Raw genomic sequence first — 18,129 nt, 5'->3', positions numbered from 1 at the left:
CAAAATTTTAACTCATTATTGAATTGGACAATCGAATGATATTTAATCTATTTTGAAAGATACCATACCTGTATACACAAAAAATAAATACATTTCCAAATAATTGGTGTGATCATTTTTATCAGTTCTCACTCACGAACTACTTTCTTACTCTCTTTCTCGCTGTAACTTCCTGAGGTGACCATGCTTTCCTTTGCTTCTTCATTTCTATTGGCAGATTACTTAAAATATCTCAACCAAAATGTTTCAAATTAATAAATCAAACACATAAAACTCTTTTAGCGACAATGATGTTTAAAATAATTCATTATTGCTGTATCAAAACCCTCTCGATGCCATCGAAACACATTTGGGTAGCAGCTCCCCCGGTTTCATGCACATGTTTTTTTTTTGGAACGTGTGGCAATTTCTATCGGTTAATGACCGACTTGACCTAGGGACATACATTGCGAACAGAATTATGTCATGTCACAATTAGGCTATGTGATTTAATATTATGGTGATCATATCGGGAATACTAGAAACTTTAACCAGCTTGTGAATATTGAGTTCTTTTCCTAATTACCCTAGATGTCGATGGGCCGTAAAACCCAAACAAAGTTTTATTAATGGAATGCGAATACTAAATTTACAAACCGATGCATATGATTTATATGGCCCAGAGATCGACACTAACAGTAGCCCGGCAGCCCTGGGCGGCCTGAAATCTGGTCGGGCTGCCAGAATGTCCAGACAAGCAGCCCTGTGGGCTGCCAACATTTTCAGTGTTTATGTCCAGCTAAAATTGTCCTCGTTTGCTTCAATAATTTTATTTTCAAAACTGTTTATATAAAACCTGTTGGTGTAAGATCTAATATGTTTATGCTCAGAATAAACTAGACTGCAGGAAACTGCATTTTAGGGACCTTCCCCCAAATCCCCTAGGAGGGCCGGGTTTCACCATTGGCAGCCCGGGCTGCCTCATTTCAAAACCTGGCAGCCCAGCGGTCTGTCAAGGCAACTAAGTTAGTGTCAACCCATGTCAGACCACTTATAACGTCTCGCATATCAATAGAACTGTCACGGGTCCGAGTTACTCGTACATACTTGCTGACTCTCGAGGGTCCGGGCTCAAATGACACCCAAATGTATTTATATTAAATAATTCTTGCACAATATGTATCACAAGTCCGAATTCTCTACAGTAACGATCTTGCTATGCAGATACCACCAGGCACCTTTAAAGGCAATTTTAACATCAGAACCCTTCAGATTAATCACATGTAAGAGTAGAGAGTATAAGGTCACCTTACTAGCTCAGACTAGCGGTGATTTCCCTTTAACTTAGTGGTAGGATGTTTGCCTTGAGAGAGAGAAATCGCTAGTTCGAGCCCAAGTGCGGGCAGGGTATTTTTCATTACTCCTTTGAATTCCTATTTCATATATATATATATAAATGCTTATGTTTTCAACCATGGATATCACTTTTCCAACACACGGGATTTGCCCAGTGACCTTACACAGTGTAACAGAAAACAATTGATTGCCTCGCAGCAGCACACAAGAATATGTTGTATTTAAAATTTGTTTTGTGATTCCTGGAGGTCCATTTTTCATTCCATAAGTAATTAGTATACAACTTATCATTCTCAGAAAACTTGTTATCAAACAGTACTTGGACCACAAAGGTCTGGCACAAATTCCCAACCCACAGTTGTTATACATGTTTGAAAGAACGGGGGAATTAAAACTTGTTACTGCTGAGTGCCCCAACGGGAATCCAACCAGGTGATAACCCACAGCGCTACCTCCTGAGTTGTGATAGCTCAGTCGGTTAGAGTGCTGGGCAAGTAACCTCAGTACTAGTTAAACTTAAAGATCTGAGGTCTTCCTTCAAGATAAGGGACAGACTCCAAGGTTTGAGTGCAATTGTCCCAGGGAGGTGGCATGTAAGTAGATTAAGCCAAGATTTTATATATACTAAAAGATAAAAACAATGAATTTAAGGTAGATTGTAGCTATAGCTAGCCAGGGCAGACCTAAAAGAGTCCAGGTCTGGATCCTGCGCTAGAGATGCTGGTAAAAAGTACCAATCGATGATGGTGCAAAGTGAATGTAAAAGATTTGTGTATGAGGATATTTGAGTTTATGTGCACCTCTTGTTCTATCACTTGAGGTAAGGTGTTGGATCAATAGCCACATGATTATGTATAATTTTATAGAGCATGAGTATTCTGGCTTTTGTTTTTCAATGGTTAAGGATTCCTAGTTCAGAGATGTTATGTTGGTTATGCAGACCGTTTCTCTACGTCTATGCTAGTTGTAAACATAGCTCTTCTCTGGGTGTTCTCAATTGCAAGGTGCATGGCCAGACGCTCAGTATCTGTTATATTAGTTTGTGTTTCTCGGGAAGCTGAGAAACAGGCTGGTCTGTGCTATCATCAGTCTGCGACTTTAGACACTAGTCCTATGCCCATGACTAGTAATTTTTGGTTCGGATTAGTGGAAAATCCTTGAATTTCAATATAATTTTCATAATAAACACTGCATTTTGCTTGTCCTGACTAGTGCTTGAAAATGTTAGCATCACAGACTGCTATCATGGTTGTGTCCTTGGGCAAAGAACTTTACCCTAATTGATCTGGATAGCATATGATATGCCTCCTGTATATTGTTCATTGAGGTAGTCGCCAGCTACTACAAAGAGACCCTGCCTCAAAATGATCCAGGCTGTTCACAGTGTAATAAATCCCAGCAAACAATCCTAAGCCAGAAAAGCATGCTGATCAGCTGAGTGATAGAGCATGTATTAAACACTATATGTACAAGCCACACCAACCCGCTCCTTTAACTGTCACACATGTATGAGTTTGTTCTAAGTCTCTGCTTGGGGTATAGATTTTACATCTTTGCAGATTTCAACAAATTAGATGAATGGAGGAAGTTAATTTATTTTCTATATCTGATGTTTTGTTTTTACAGATTCAAGAAGTCACCATGTCAGCCGATGTACAATGGGCCATCATCAGGAACAACTCCTGTTTCCTGCTGAAGGGAAACAAGAGAACTTTTAGCATGGTACAGTAAAACAAAATTCTTATTACTATCCAAGGGCTAGTAGACACTAAAATCCCACCAGCCCAAACTAATATCTGCTATAGACAAACAAATATAAATATGGGGGGGGGGGGGGGGGGATAAGGAAATTGAAGATTTGATCAATTCAGAAAGGCCTTTTTAGCATGCATGTGAAAAGCTATGTCAATCATTGAAACTGCATGATCTATTTGGCACAAATGAAATGTGACTTCTTTTTTTCTTTTTTTTTTCTCCCAAATTGGTCAAATTTACAGTTTGAATTGGAAATCTGACATGGTTCATAAATCTCTCAAATCCTTCAAACAGCCTTTAGTTGATGATGTATGAATTTTATATTTGGAATGAAGTGAAAATTTCAAACTACTTTAAGTATTTACTGTTAACAGTAGTAAAAGTTGGAAAATTGATTACATATATGTTGTTAAAAATAAATGACAGGTATTTTCAAGCGACCATTTATGTTCGTTTTATCAGAAGAGGTCATCATTCTGTTCTTGAAGATTACAAATAACATACAGGTCTTCTTCTGAAGTAAGTTCATATAACAGGACTGAGGTTTACCCCATCATTTATTTCTGATGTTAAAACTAATTTCAGTTAGATAACACTTTGGTTAATACATTTGTAACTTTAAGAACCATTAATTTAAATCTATTATTATTTATCAATCCACCATTGTAAAAATTATCAATGTAACCGAATTGCATTTCAGGAACCCAACAATTTGAAGGCTATCAACTCATTCCGCTACAACGGAATTGTTCAGCGCAAGACGATTGGTGTAGAGCCAGCCAAGGATGGCAAGGGTGTTGTCATGGTTACACGAAAAAACCAAGGTACACATATTAGTCTGTTTTCTGTCGGTCAACAACTGTGATATTTCAATTAATTCTTTTGTCAAAAGGATATTATGGCAATGTGTAAAGCCACCTAGTGGGCTTTATTAATTTTGTCTTGGCGGAAGTTGAGGTGTAGACACATGTGGGGGTGCGCACGCAGGTTACATACCAAAGGTTGATTAGAGGTCTGAAGATAGAAGTTGTGAGGTGTAGATAGAAGTAGTGGTTCAACGTATGTAGTAGTTAATAGCTATGAAGCATGTATCCATTCCTCTTTGTTTTTCTTTTCTTGAGTGAAAATTATTCTACTTACCATGGGGGGGCAACAAAGCAATCACACATACCTGATGTGAGCTTGGTAACGATAAACTGAAGCGGTAGATCACACCAACGCTTGTATACGTCAAGTTTTCAAGTGCTTATTTTACACAGTTGTTTCCGTTCCTGAGCACATGCACTGAAACCAGGATGATAAAGTCCATAACCTATAATAGTTTAATTAGATAGTATTTGGTCTTTTAGCTGACAGCATGAACAAGGTATTTACTTTTTATTCTGTGTGTGCTTTCATTTCATGAGCATCCATGTGAAATTATGTACAATGATGATTTATTGTCAGTCCTAATAATTATCCTACTCTATAATATAGATATGTCATATGAAGTCACTTCATTAAACCTACACAAAGCTAGGGGTATAGTAACACCGCCGTGGTTCCGTGCGTCATACTTTTGTTGTGAACGCGATCGAGACTAAACCATTAGGCACATCTTGATCAAACTTGGTACACATATGACTTATGGACAGAGGACAGATTCATTCTCAACATCCGAGGTCAAAGGTCAAGGTCACGAGGTACATGTGATTTGCTATGCTTTGTGTTGCCCTTGTTAAGATTGTTTTATGGGCAGTAGTGGTGAAGATAAAGTTGTGATGAAAATTTGTTCTATTTTGTATTTTCCTATACATAACATTTTCAAATTTGATCCCATAAAACATTAGCAAACCATTTTTTTTTTTCTTTTATATTACAAAGTTATTTGTTAGGTCAAGGACGTAACTGTATCGTATCTATTTCCCTGGTTAGGTATTGTGCATTACTTCGATCTGGAAACCATAATAATTCATGCACATGATGTACTCATTCTTGGATAAGACAATGTTTTTAGGTCACCTGAGACAAAGTCTCAAGTGACCTATTCTAATCCCCTTTTGTCCGTCGTCGTGCGTCGTCCGTCGTCCGTCGTGCGTCGTCCGTCGTGCGTCCGTAAACAATTCACATTTTCAACTTCTTCTCCAAAACCCACAAACCAAATTCTATGAAATTTTGCAGGAAGCTTCTATAGCTAAAGGTCAACCAAAATTGTAAATTATATGGTCCCCACCCCCCAGGGGCCTGAGGGGCGGGGCCAAAAAGGGTCAAATTGACTAAAACTTCAAAAATCTTCTTCTCTACTCTCAGATATGCTGGAATCAAACACTCTTCATAGATGGAAGGGTCTTAAGGTGCTTTACCAAAATTGTAAATTTCATGACCCAGGTGTTTCACGTTTGCCCCTGGGGAGGGGCTAAACTTTACTATAGTTTATATAGGGAAATCACATTTTTGACTTTAATTTATTTTATTTCTATTGGAATTCATTCTAATTTTGTAAACATTGTCAGCATGAGATGACAGTTTGATGGCATGCACATATTGGCCCTGACTGACCCCAAGGGGCTGATGGGCGGGGCTAAAAAGGGCCAAATTGACTAAAACTTCAAAAATCTTCTTCTCTACTCCCAGATATGCTGGAATCAAACACTCTTCATAGATGGAAGGGTCTTAAGGTGCTTTACCAAAATTGTAAGTTTCATGACCCAGGGGTTTCACGTTTGGCCCCTGGGGAGGGGCTAAACTTTACTATAGTTTATATAGGGAAATCACATTTTTGACTTTAATTTATTTTATTTCTATTGGAATTCATTCTAATTTTGTAAACATTGTCAGCATGAGATGACAGTTTGATGGCATGCACATGTTGGCCCTGACTGACCCCAAGGGGCTGATGGGCGGGGCTAAAAAGGGCCAAATTGACTAAAACTTCAAAAATCTTCTTCTCTACTCTCAGATATGCTGGAATCAAACACTCTTCATAGATGGAAGGGTCTTAAGGTGCTTTACCAAAATTGTAAATTTCATGATCCAGGGGTCTCAAGTTTGCCCCTGGGGAGGGGCTATACTTTACTATAGTTTATATAGGGAAATCACATTTTTGACTTTAATTTATTTTATTTCTATTGGGATTCATTCTAATTTTGTAAACATTGTCAGCATGGGATGACAGTTTGATGGCATGCACATGTTGGCCCTGACTGACCCCCAGGGGCTGATGGGCGGGGCTAAAAAGGGCCAAATTGACTAAAACTTCAAAAATCTTCTTCTCTACTCTCAGATATGCTGGAATCAAATACACTTCATAGATGGCTTGGTTTGAAGGTTCTTTACCAAAATTGTGAATTTCAGGACCCTGGGGTCTCAAGTTTGCCCCTGGGGTGGGGCTAAACTTTACTAAAATTTATATAGGGAAATAACATTTTTGACTTTTATTTCTATTGGAATTCATTCTAATTTTGTAAACATTGTCACCATTGACGTGTTACTATAGTTTATATAGGTAAATCACATTTTTTAATATGCATATGTTGGCCCTGACTGACCCTAGGGGCTGATAGAGAGGGGGGGGGGGGGGGGGGGCAAAAAGGGTCAATTAAATAAACTGAAATAATTCAAATCTCAGGTGACCGTTAAGGCCCATGGGCCTCTTGTTTACATCATACAATAGATTAAATTGATCCAGGTTGCTGTAAGGACGATAAAGCATCTAATTCAAGTTATTGTATGTGAAAAATGGGGTAAACACATTTCATGTTAGTTTTAATTTCTAGAGCAGTTAAAATGTTGGCGGCTTGAATGTCGGACTGACATAATTCTAGTTACAACTGCAGATGTGTTACCTCAGTAAGGAGTTTTCACATTTTCAGGAAAATCCAAACAAATAATTGAACAAGCTTGTCTTAATCTTCACCTGCATGTAACTTTTCAAATACTTTTATGTAACATGCACAAAGCTTTAAAACTTTTTGTGTTAAGTAAAAATAAAAGTAAATAAATTTTAGATTATCAAAATGTATACTACCAGGTAATTTGATTTGAGGTCACCTGAGATGAAGTCTCACCTGAGATGAAGTCTCACCTGAGATGAAGTCTCAGGTGACCTATTCCAATCGTCTTTTGTACTGTGTGGTGTGTGGTAAACAATTTACATTTTCAAGTTCTTTTCCAAAATCGCTGAACCAAATTCAATGAAATTTAACTGAAAGCTTTCATGGCCAAATGGCAACCAAAATTGTGAATCATGTGGTCTCTACCCCCAGGAGCCTGATGGGCATGGCCAAAAAGGGTCAATACTAAAATTTCAAATATCTTATTCTCCATTTCCAGATATAGAAGAATAAACTACTCTTCACAGATAGAGTGGTCTTAAGATTTTACCAAAATTGAGAATTTCATGACCCTGTGGTGTCGCGTTTTCCCCTGGGGAGGGGGTAGACTTTACTGTTGTTTTATATTGGAAAATCAAGTTTTAGAACGTCATTTGTTTCATTTCTATTGGAATTCATTCTAACTTTGTTAGCATTAAAAACATGGGATGACAGTTTTATGGTATGCACATGTTGGCCCTGACTGACCCCAGGGACTAATGAGTGTGGCCAGAAAGGTGAATATTGTGAATTTCATGACCCTGGAATCTCATGTTTGCCCCTTTTGAGGAGGTACACATTACTGTAGAATATATAGGGAAATTAGATTTTGTGCCATTTCTATTGGAGTTTGCAGTTTTGGAAGGCAGTTTGCTGGCATTCAATTATTGGCCCCCAGGGACTGATAAGCGGGTTCAAAAAGGGTCACATTTACAGAAATATTTCAAAACTTAGGTGAAACTTAAGGCTCATGGGCCTCTTGTTTTGCTATACAACTTTTTTGTTAATTTCATATAATATGATTAATATCTCCAATAAATATCAATATTCTTTATGACTTTCAAAATTATGTTATTGCTTTGAAATTGAGTAAAAATATTAATATTCATGTTAATACACACAAATCTCCCTTATTTTAGGCTTTAAAATAAATCATCAGTCTTCCTTATTGGTCTCCATAAAGTATGGCATTTTATGTATACACTTTGATCAAATGCCTGACTGGAATTTAACTTTGTCCAATTCTTGTTAATTCTTGATACCACACTTTGTTCTTCCCCATGTCAAATTGAATCTATTGCATAAAATTGATGTGTTAGATAATAAATTTTGATATCATACCAGTGCTATAATTTCTGCTTGTATCAAACCCCAAGACCTTGACAATAATATATCTTTGTTTATTTGTACATAATTCTGCCCATAGTAAAAACACTTTGGTACTAAGTTCATAAAGTTGGATTTTGGTGGCCATTTGTAAAGGTTATAGGGTCAAAATTTAAAGGTCATAATTTATATAAATTACTACAGTCAAACCTGCTCTAACGACCCCCTGTATATAACGACTGCCTGTCTATAACGACCGGTTTTAACATTCCCCGTGAGATTTTACCAGTGATCACCATTGCCTGTTTTAACGTGGCGGCCCGCCACCCTTAGCTGGGTACCCGCCACGCTTACACAACCAAATTCACTCGATCCGCCACGCATGTAATTGTTACCTAACACCCCTATTTTGTATCGATTCCAAGCAGAAAACTGACCCGTTTCTATAGCGTCCGATACTCATTACCTATGGCCCCTGTTTTTACAGGTGAACTAGGCCTAATTGACGAATTGCGATCTCGGTAAGGTGCCTCACCGTTATGTTTTGATACGGTTGACTGATCTCTTGATCACACCTATATCGATGGTGATAATTAATTAATAGTAGGTGTACTGTTCTGACCATCGGAACAGATGTGATTGTATGGTTTCAGTCGATCGGGACATCAGAGAAAATGTTACCATCGTCTACATCGGAAAAACCGACGGTCCGATAAGATTTTTTTTTTCACAAGAATTAATATTCAGCTGGGATAATCAAACTGATAATATCAATACCTAAGCCGATGTTTGAGAAGCATGGATACATTTTTGAAAACTTTATGGCAATGTCACCATGAAGAGAGGAGTATCAGCTCCTTTTTTGGAACACCATGTGAACGACATGCGATCGCGACAACCGATCTAGAAAACCTGCAGCCAACAGACTGAAATCTGATATATCGCGCAAGCCACGGCTACAGAAATGTGCATGGATTAATTGTGTATGAAGATGACCAAGGTAAGCTTACAATTAGCCTATATTTGATTTGCTAGATAATGATAATAATCTAATGAATATTTCGTGCATTGGTTTTCTTGTCACGTGCTATTTTTAGAAAGTACTATTAGAGTGATCTCCCTTCCAAAAACGATCTCGAAACGTCCAATAATATAAATAATCTCAGAATCTCTCCTAATGTATCTCTCTATTTATTATTTGATAAGTGTTATCTAGGTTTTTGATTTTCTTTAATTATAATTAAATAAAGATAAGTGAATTAGCACCTCAAGTATATACACTGTAATTAAAAAATAACATGTACATTTGTAATGAATATGTACTAATTTGATTATATTTAATTTGTTAAAATATAATTAATTTGTTTTTTTTTGGGTTTTTTTTTTCCCAAAGATTTATTGATGGTTTTAATTGTTTTGCTTATTACAAATTTGTAGGAATAAGAAGTTCATAATTATAATATGGTAATGACCACAATAAGATTCATTAAGCTTTTCAAAAATATTTATTTATTTATTTATTTATTACCACCAGCAGGAACAGGCTCTCTCAGAGGATCTTGAACTCTCTGATGATGGTGTTTACCCAGAAAGTTCCCTACAAGAAAGCTGCTTCATTCTAGAAGGGACTGTGCAACAGCAGAATGTTCATGTCATTTGGAGAGACAAATTGTGTTTGGCTTCAATTGTTCATATATAGTGAAGACTATTTTCAGGAGAAAATTATAGTGACTGTGTTGAATTGATATCTTAATTGAAATTATATTGTGGCTTGTGCATTGCTTTAAATACTTTATATATTCTTATATTATGTCCAGTAAAAGTTGCCATTGAGTTTGATTTGTAGATGCTGTATCATAGATATAATAGTTGCTATTAATATGTTCACTGATAATATTATAGTGCAATTTATGAAATTAATAATTGAAATGTTTTAACTTATAATACTTGACAATGCAATATGATCTTGGGTGTGAATGTTTATCATATTTATAACAGTAAAAGATGCTATTTGAGTTTGTTTTATTCAATGTTATATTAAAGAACAGCGAATTGGAATTGAGATTGAAATGGTTTTGTGAAAATAAATTGATGATTGTTTAAATGAGGAATGTATGTTTGTAGTTTTTTAAAGTAATGGTATAAGCTGTTATTTTGTTTTAATTTACACGATATATATGGCATAGAGTGAGCAAATGATTAAAATGCATATTTATTTAGAATTAAATCTCTATTCTTAATGTCATAATTGATGATGTTTCTCGAAACATCGCACCGCGAGGCTGCATGACATCCACAAAAGTACATGTTCAGAAAAAATTGTCAAAAATTTTTCCTCCACCCATCATTTTGAAATTGTGGTGATCCCTGTTTTACTATATAACGACCCTCTGTATAGCGACTACCTGTCTAATGTGGCTAACGACCGGTGATTTCGGAACGGCGGTCGCTAATTTGTTTTCTATAGCGACCGATTTCTGTCAGCCATCTTCTGCTCTCGGCAGTCATCCCTCATAAAATCCCCGGAAAATTCAGACACATCGACTCTGGCTTGATTATACAAACAAAGGACCACCACAACCCTGGCCTGAGTATACAAACAAAAGACCCCTACCACCTGTTAGCCTATAATTACTGTAGCTGCCCTGGCCTGGGGCTCGGTAAGAGGGTCGGGTCACCATGCGTGTCGGTATTACATTGCAACTGTACTTGGAAAATTAAAAAGCTGCATATTTGTCTTTGTGGATAACTATGATAGAACTTCATTTTTTTTTTTTTTTTTGCAGGATGGAGGAAGCCCAATAAGAACTACTCCAAAATGGAGCTGAAGAGAGATCCAAGGCGTGTGCTGGGCACCATCAGGAAGACTGTCGGTAACAACAGATACAGGAAGGACCTGAAGATGGTATGTTAGGGTTCATCAGTTATTTTTTATATAGTGTGGGGTGTGGATGTCTGCTGATTGTTTTCTTAACCAGGCAATTGCCTTAATTCAATATGTCCCTGCAGGAAGTGTGTAAGAATTTTACCTGCTTCTCCTTTGCATGTTTGTTAGAGGCTGAATGTGGAATCCATCTTTTCTCTTCTTTCTAAACTTTCTTCTTCCTCATGTCTCCCTTGACACTACATCACCTGTGGCCTTTAGTTGAGCATTCGCCCCTGTGGGGAAGGCTTTAGGATCTGTTCCGAGGGCGGGACATACCAGAGTCTCTAAAAATAGTAGTTTCTACTACTTAATTAGCACTCATGCAACATTTTGGAAGTGGGACAATTTGTTTGTCTGTTGTTGGTATGTGAGGGGTTTGTGAGTCCTGCTGGGTGTCTTCGGCAGAATGCGGCAGTGAGGTGGCACTACATGTTTAAGTCAACATTAGTTTCGCACTATCACAAGGAGACAGACTCGAGCATACTGCAGCTTCCCAAAACACGCATATAACGTTGATTGTTTGGTGACTAGTAAAGTTTTCTCCTACTAAGTTTACATGTATAAACCAAAGGTAATCTGGAATGAAGTTCATACATAACTTAAGTTAAACTGAACATCTTCTGTATCAAAGTTCAGACATAATGAAGTTTGTATGTTATTGAAGATGTGATAAGAAAACAATGTTTTTTTAATAATTAACATGATACGATATTATGTGTGGGCTATACATGTGCAGTGTAGCTTTCTCTAATGTTAAATATGATTCTTTGTTGTAGGCTGCCATCCGCCGTGCTAGTGCCCTCCTTAAGAGCCAGAAACCTGTGGTTGTCAAGTCAACAAGAAAAACAAAGAGTTAGACAATTCAAGTGTACATAGCGGCTAATAAACGTGGAAAAGAAATTTGAGGCTTTTAGTGGTTTATAAGGTTATTTCTGATGATCAGGAACACAGTTTTGTGTCCATGGTTGCATATATGTAGACTTTGGATTCTACACTTGTCAAGGGTATACAAACAGGTTCTGTGGCTACGACCAATTATCAGTGGATAGCTTTTTGTTGTAGTTCCACTTACAGATACAAATTCTGTATCAAATGGTTAGTTTGATGTCAAATGCCTGAAAAAATTAATACGTTCTCTCAGAACGAGCATGGTCAAGTTTTGATTTCATATATACATATCTCATTTCCATTACATTGTCTAGTCGTTATACAATACATGTCCCCTACCACAACACATTGTCTAGTCATGATACAATACATGTCCCCTACCACAACCCATTGTCTAGTCATGATACAATATATGTCCCCTACCACAACCCATTGTCAAGACATGATACAATACATGTCCCCTACCACAACACATTGTCTAGTGATTCAATACAAGTCCCCTACCACAACTCATTGTCAAGACATGATACAATACAAGTCCCCTACCACAACACATTGTCTAGTCATAATACAATATATGTCCCCTACCACAACACATTGTCTAGTCATGATACAATACATCTCCCCTACCACAACACATTGTCTAGTGATTCAATACAAGTCCCCTACCACAACACATTGTCAAGACATGATACAATACAAGTCCCCTACCACAACACATTGTCTAGTCATAATACAATATATGTCCCCTACCACAACACATTGTCTAGTCATGATACAATACATGTCCCCTACCACAACACATTGTCTAGTGATTCAATACAACACATTGTCTAGTCATGATACAATACATGTCCCCTACCACAACACATTGTCTAGTGATTCAATACAAGTCCCCTACCACAACCCATTGTCTAGTCACGATATAATAATACAAGTTCCCTACCACAACACATTGTCTAGTCATGATACAATACATGTCCCCTACTCTCTCATATTCCCTAGACTCTAAGTATAATGACGATATACTTCATTTTTATGCCATTTTTTTAATTTAATAATGACAAACTACAAATTATTGTACATAAATATATTTTAATTGTGACTGCTTAGTAATCATGTATGCACAGGTTTAAAAAAAAAAAAAATTATCCTCTTAATGGTCAGACAAAGCAATATCACAATTTGTTGTCTGTATGCCTATGGTAAACACCAGGAATACAATAGTGCGAGGACCCATCCATACAACACTTCTATACCAACTGAATACAAAGTGCAAGACTATATTACAGTTCTTACTCTCAGATACCTTATAGATAACGAGTACATGTAAAGTCCCAAACTCATAACAAATTATATAATATTGGGAGCATACACATTTGGAATCCTTAAACTTTAGTGGTTTTAACAAATACACAGTTGGATGAATTGTGTACTTGCACTATTGTTATAAAGCATACAACACATTTTAAGTGCAAATTTGTTAAGCCTCAAAAGTAGTAGAAACAAGACTGATTAAATAATTATGTATGTTTACAATATATTGAAATTACAGGTTCAATTGAAAGGACTATCATTAGTTATAGATATATTATTTCTATACCTTTGTGAATATCAATTTTATTGGATAATACAAACATTATTTGTAAAAGTAATGATTTCAGAAGCATTAAATCGATTTGTAGAAGAGGCATCATCTTTGTTTCTAACTAGAAACATTTAGTTTTGACTCCATAAACTTGTGTTATGAAATGCTTTTGAACATGGCGACAACTCGACCCCATTTCAAAATGATTTCCAATGAAATATTGCTATTACAATTACATATCACATAATATCAAAATAAAACCCAAGATATCAAGTTACATACCTACCAAAATTGATCCACTTGAAGATTTCCAAGAAAAACTATCAAGGGAGGTAACTATTCCTTTCTTAAAGAATATTTGAGAAACTGTTAAATGGCAAGATTTGTGTAATCATGATGTGTGTATGGTATCGCTCTCTAGACCTAAACGACCAAAATATTTGTATACATTGCGGAGATTGGTTCCGTAACTGATATTAATTGCTAGATTATTGAAATCATTTTTTTCCAATAAAAAATATTTTAATTCTGACCGTATTTAACACATTTTTCAGGCAAATATTCTGTCTGCATAAGGAGGTTATCAAAAGGTGTATATTCAGAACTTATATTATATAACTACCTTAAATCTGATTAAAAGATTTGTACTTCTAAAATCGTTTTTTTCATGATACAGTTTAAGTATTTAATCTACAATATAAAATTACTACTTAAAAGGATGTAGCTATAAAACTTTTGGTACAGAAAAATACATGAAAAGAATTGAACATTTTGTAAAAAGTAAAATCATTTCTGTGCTAAATGTATAAACTTATGTAATCAAATAGAATGTACATATTAAATAAAATATATGTAAAAAAAATGTAAACGGTAATGAGCTTCTTACAACTGTTTTGTGCCAGTAGATTCTAATGGGGACGGATACAACACTCGACGGAGCTAATTGGTGGGACTAATGGGGACGGATAAAACACTCGACGGAGCTAATTGGTGGGACTAATGGGGACGGATACAACACTCGACGGAGCTAATTGGTGGGACGGATATAAACTATGTAAAATTATAAATGTCAATCACAGTACTAGTATGTTTGATCATGTTTGCTACATATCACAAATAAAATAAACTGATGTGTAAATAATATGCCAGTAAGGTATGATACAAATCACTTACAAATACAATTTATATCACAGTAATGCAATCTCTTGGAGGGTAATTATATATAAATATTGTTCAGCATGTCCTTCATTATATGACTGCCATATATAGACTTATTCACAACGTATAAAACCTGGGGCTCTCCGTCACGTTAAGATAAGATACAATTATTAATCTTTGTATGATACCAATGTGGCAAAAATTATACGAACTGTATTTTACTTTGAAGTATCATACTATAAAATGATTAAACAGTTACGGTTTGTGCTCAGGTTAAAATAACACTCATCTGTAGAGATTACTTCAGTTAATAATGTTTGTTTGCAAAAATACCAAATTGTATGTTTATAGTACCAAAGCTAAAATGGTTCTATGTGAGTAAATATAATACAATTTGATTTTATTTCACATTCAGTGATGAAATGGTGTTATAACTAATTCATCACATGATTAATTGGTACCATATTCTATATACAATATATACTTACGATACAGCATAATATGTAATGCTTACTATATAACACAAAATACATGTTCTAATTTACAAATGATATAAAAAATCTATTTACATGCACCAGCTAAAGTCTATAACCAAGATTCCATACACAGCTACACAATTGAGGTATTCTGTATATACATTGAAGTAATTCAATGTTTAATGAAAAAGCTAGTTTATATTACACATTCTTCTTCACAATGATAGGAATTCAAGTATAATAAAAATGTTAATTTAATTATCACTTACAGTCACAACAGCCACAAAAGATCACAATCAGAATATTGGAAAATAAATAAATTCAAAAAAAAACCCAGATGTTAAGATTTCTTTTTTTACTGGTATTAGCTAGGTAATATTTTCAAAAGGCATGAGTTAATTAAGTTTTATTATACAAAGAAGTTTAAGGGCAATTGCAAGCACAACATAAATTATAAGGGATTTCAATTAATACAACTTTTAATGTATCTTGTTGTTAAATTAGGAATGGATTTTTGAGGAGAGGTAAAAACATATGAGTGATAAAGTCTAAAACAGTTTTCACAGCTGTATTGTAGATTCCAGAAAAAGATGTAGATGATAAAGGACACAAAAACTGCCCTTCCCCTCACTACATACATATATGTATTTATTTATGAACACCAAGCAAACTTCCTTCTTCATGGTACTGGCTTTGTAGGTATGTTATATAACAGATACTATCTTACTGGTATACCATAAATATTCTAATGTACACCTCAGTAGAGGACAAATATAACATTATTAGATGAATACAACTGGTATGTGTAAACTTGGACGGCAATTTAAGTTGGTAATACTGATCTTGTCCTCTGAACTGAAGATAAGTTAGTCATACATATAACTTTAATAAAATGGAAATCTTTTGCAGGTTTTACACCTCTGTAGAGTGTAGAGTAGAGTAGATGGGACAAAATGTTTATCTCCTCACAGACTCACTCTGGCCCTTACATATTGCTCATTGCACTTAACCAAAGTTCAGGCAAATAGTAAATTTATTTCAACACTTCTTGGGAAAAGGAGAGAGAACAATTTCACTGACCATACAATCAAACCTTAATGAAACCGTCCAGTGGTTGTGTTGCCCAACTGTATTGTAAATACACTTTTTACCTTATAATACCTCTTTCAATTCATGTTTACATGAATACATCATGCACACTACATTCTCAACAAATATGGCAGTCTGTAAATATTAACTTATATATTCTCTAGTTGTTTTCCATGTTCAGAGTATTGTTCTCATCAACTTTGTATGTTTCACTATTTCACTCAGCATTATCCACATCTACACCGATACATTTTTGGAATGCTCTGTGAGACCAATCAACATCTCCTCTCTATCCAAACCTCTGTTGTGCTCAACATTGAACTAAGCACACACCATCAATACACTGCAGTCTTTACAGAGCCCTACACCAACACAACAAGGCTACACACTATGTACCTAACTGAAGGCAAAGTGACCACGGTCCTATAATGTTCATGTAGACATCCAGAGATGTGTATAGATCTGTTATCAGGCAGTGCAACATCATTCTCTTGTAAGAAATGTATGGAAGAACGTTTTTTTTCTAATGTAGCAGGGCAGTCTCTTAATACAGAGATAGATAATGAGTACATCATTCTACTGTAGTCAATTTAGACCTGCAGTCCTACTGATGGTACCTACTACCATCTATACTTCCTAATGAGTCGATGGAAGATCACCATAGACAGAAGACCACATTTCACCATACAGAGGAACCGAAATCTTTGTGTTTCTTTGCCCGCTTCAGCTCACCTCGAACTGTACTCATCATCTTGGTTGTGAGGTCATCAATTTCTTCTGTCAAATTAAGTGATTGGTTTAGAGCGTCCTCATACTCCTGTAATAATCAATCACAACATTATTATAATGTACGTACTGCCTAGTATTATACACATGTATCAGAGAACTTTCAACAAGTGATGGCCGTAACAAGCATAGTGTCATAGTTACCAACCATACAAAATTTCCATGGATGATTTTAAGTATATTCAAATTTCAAGTCTCAAAAAGGTTCTTCAAGTCCTTACAACCATTAAGCAACAGGCTCATTGGACCTGTATCGCTGACCAGTGTTCAACAGACTTTCAAGACTTGCTTCATGAGTGACTTTTAAAGCTAATTAATTTGACCAATACCCTTTATTTCAAGTATGCACCACATCTAACATCATAATACTGGTCTTCTGGATTATTCAGAAAAAAACATCTGAAAATGTCAACACATTGACCCATACATCCTTATGTAACCCTGGTAAATACTAGCCGCAATATACCGCTCGGCTAGAGAGATCTTCTCCTTAGCTCGATCGGTTGAGCGTAAGACTAGTAAGCCAGAGGTCCCGGGTTCGATCCCTAGCGGAGGCAGTGATTTAAATTTAATTAATCCTGCAATCTGTTACATTGGCGCCCATGTAGGGACTCGGGAATGATATTCATCGCTGCTTGCGAAAGCATCGCTGTTACCCCTGGAAACTCGAGGACGAGTTCTTTCCTGGAGGGGGAGTATGTAACCCTGGTAAATACTAGCCGCAATATACCGCTCGGCTAGAGAGATCTTCTCCTTAGCTCGATCGGTTGAGCGTAAGACTAGTAAGCCAGAGGTCCCGGGTTCGATCCCTAGCGGAGGCAGTGATTTAAATTTAATTAATCCTGCAATCTGTTACACTTAAACAAACTTAAAATCCTTCATACAAGCATACTACTGGTCTAATGTGGCACCCTTGATTCTATTTGTTAATAGAAGAAATCATTGAAAGGT

The 18,129-nt window shown here is 36.0% G+C and overlaps 2 protein-coding genes and 1 long non-coding RNA gene across 3 annotated transcripts in view; 2 read left to right on the top strand and 1 right to left on the bottom strand.

The window, feature by feature from the left end:
• The first annotated feature begins 153 nt into the window (after positions 1 to 153).
• Positions 154 to 12,093, top strand: LOC117316836 (60S ribosomal protein L28-like). The gene is made up of 5 exons (XM_033871622.1): positions 154 to 177; positions 2,962 to 3,057; positions 3,791 to 3,914; positions 11,054 to 11,172; positions 11,970 to 12,093. Exons 2-5 carry the CDS (start codon positions 2,977 to 2,979, stop codon positions 12,048 to 12,050), a joined length of 405 nt encoding a protein of 134 aa, XP_033727513.1. The 5' UTR covers positions 154 to 177; positions 2,962 to 2,976; the 3' UTR covers positions 12,051 to 12,093.
• On the top strand, positions 8,552 to 10,374 carry LOC117316848. Its single transcript, XR_004530017.1, has 2 exons — positions 8,552 to 9,267; positions 9,802 to 10,374. It is a non-coding gene; the product is annotated as an uncharacterized LOC117316848 (long non-coding RNA).
• A 1,063-nt stretch (positions 12,094 to 13,156) lies between the features above and the next one.
• Positions 13,157 to 18,129, bottom strand: part of LOC117340908 — a 60,275-nt gene continuing 55,302 nt past the window's right edge. The window contains exon 18 of the mRNA XM_033902694.1: positions 13,157 to 17,209. The gene's annotated coding sequence lies outside the window, so the exon portion shown is untranslated. The remainder of the gene's footprint in view (positions 17,210 to 18,129) is intronic.

This window comes from Pecten maximus, chromosome 2 (genome assembly GCF_902652985.1).
Source record: "Pecten maximus chromosome 2, xPecMax1.1, whole genome shotgun sequence".
Classification (NCBI taxonomy): Eukaryota; Metazoa; Mollusca; class Bivalvia; order Pectinida; family Pectinidae; genus Pecten; species Pecten maximus.
This window is presented reverse-complemented; position numbering and strand designations above follow the sequence as displayed.

Coding starts and splice junctions, on each gene's coding strand:
- LOC117316836 (XM_033871622.1), top strand. CDS start 2,977: ATGTCAGCCGATGTACAATGGGCCATCATCAGGAACAACTCCTGTTTC. Junction 3,058..3,790: donor ACAAGAGAACTTTTAGCATG/GTACAGTAAAAC, acceptor ATTGCATTTCAG/GAACCCAACAATTTGAAGGC. Junction 11,173..11,969: donor ACAGGAAGGACCTGAAGATG/GTATGTTAGGGT, acceptor TCTTTGTTGTAG/GCTGCCATCCGCCGTGCTAG.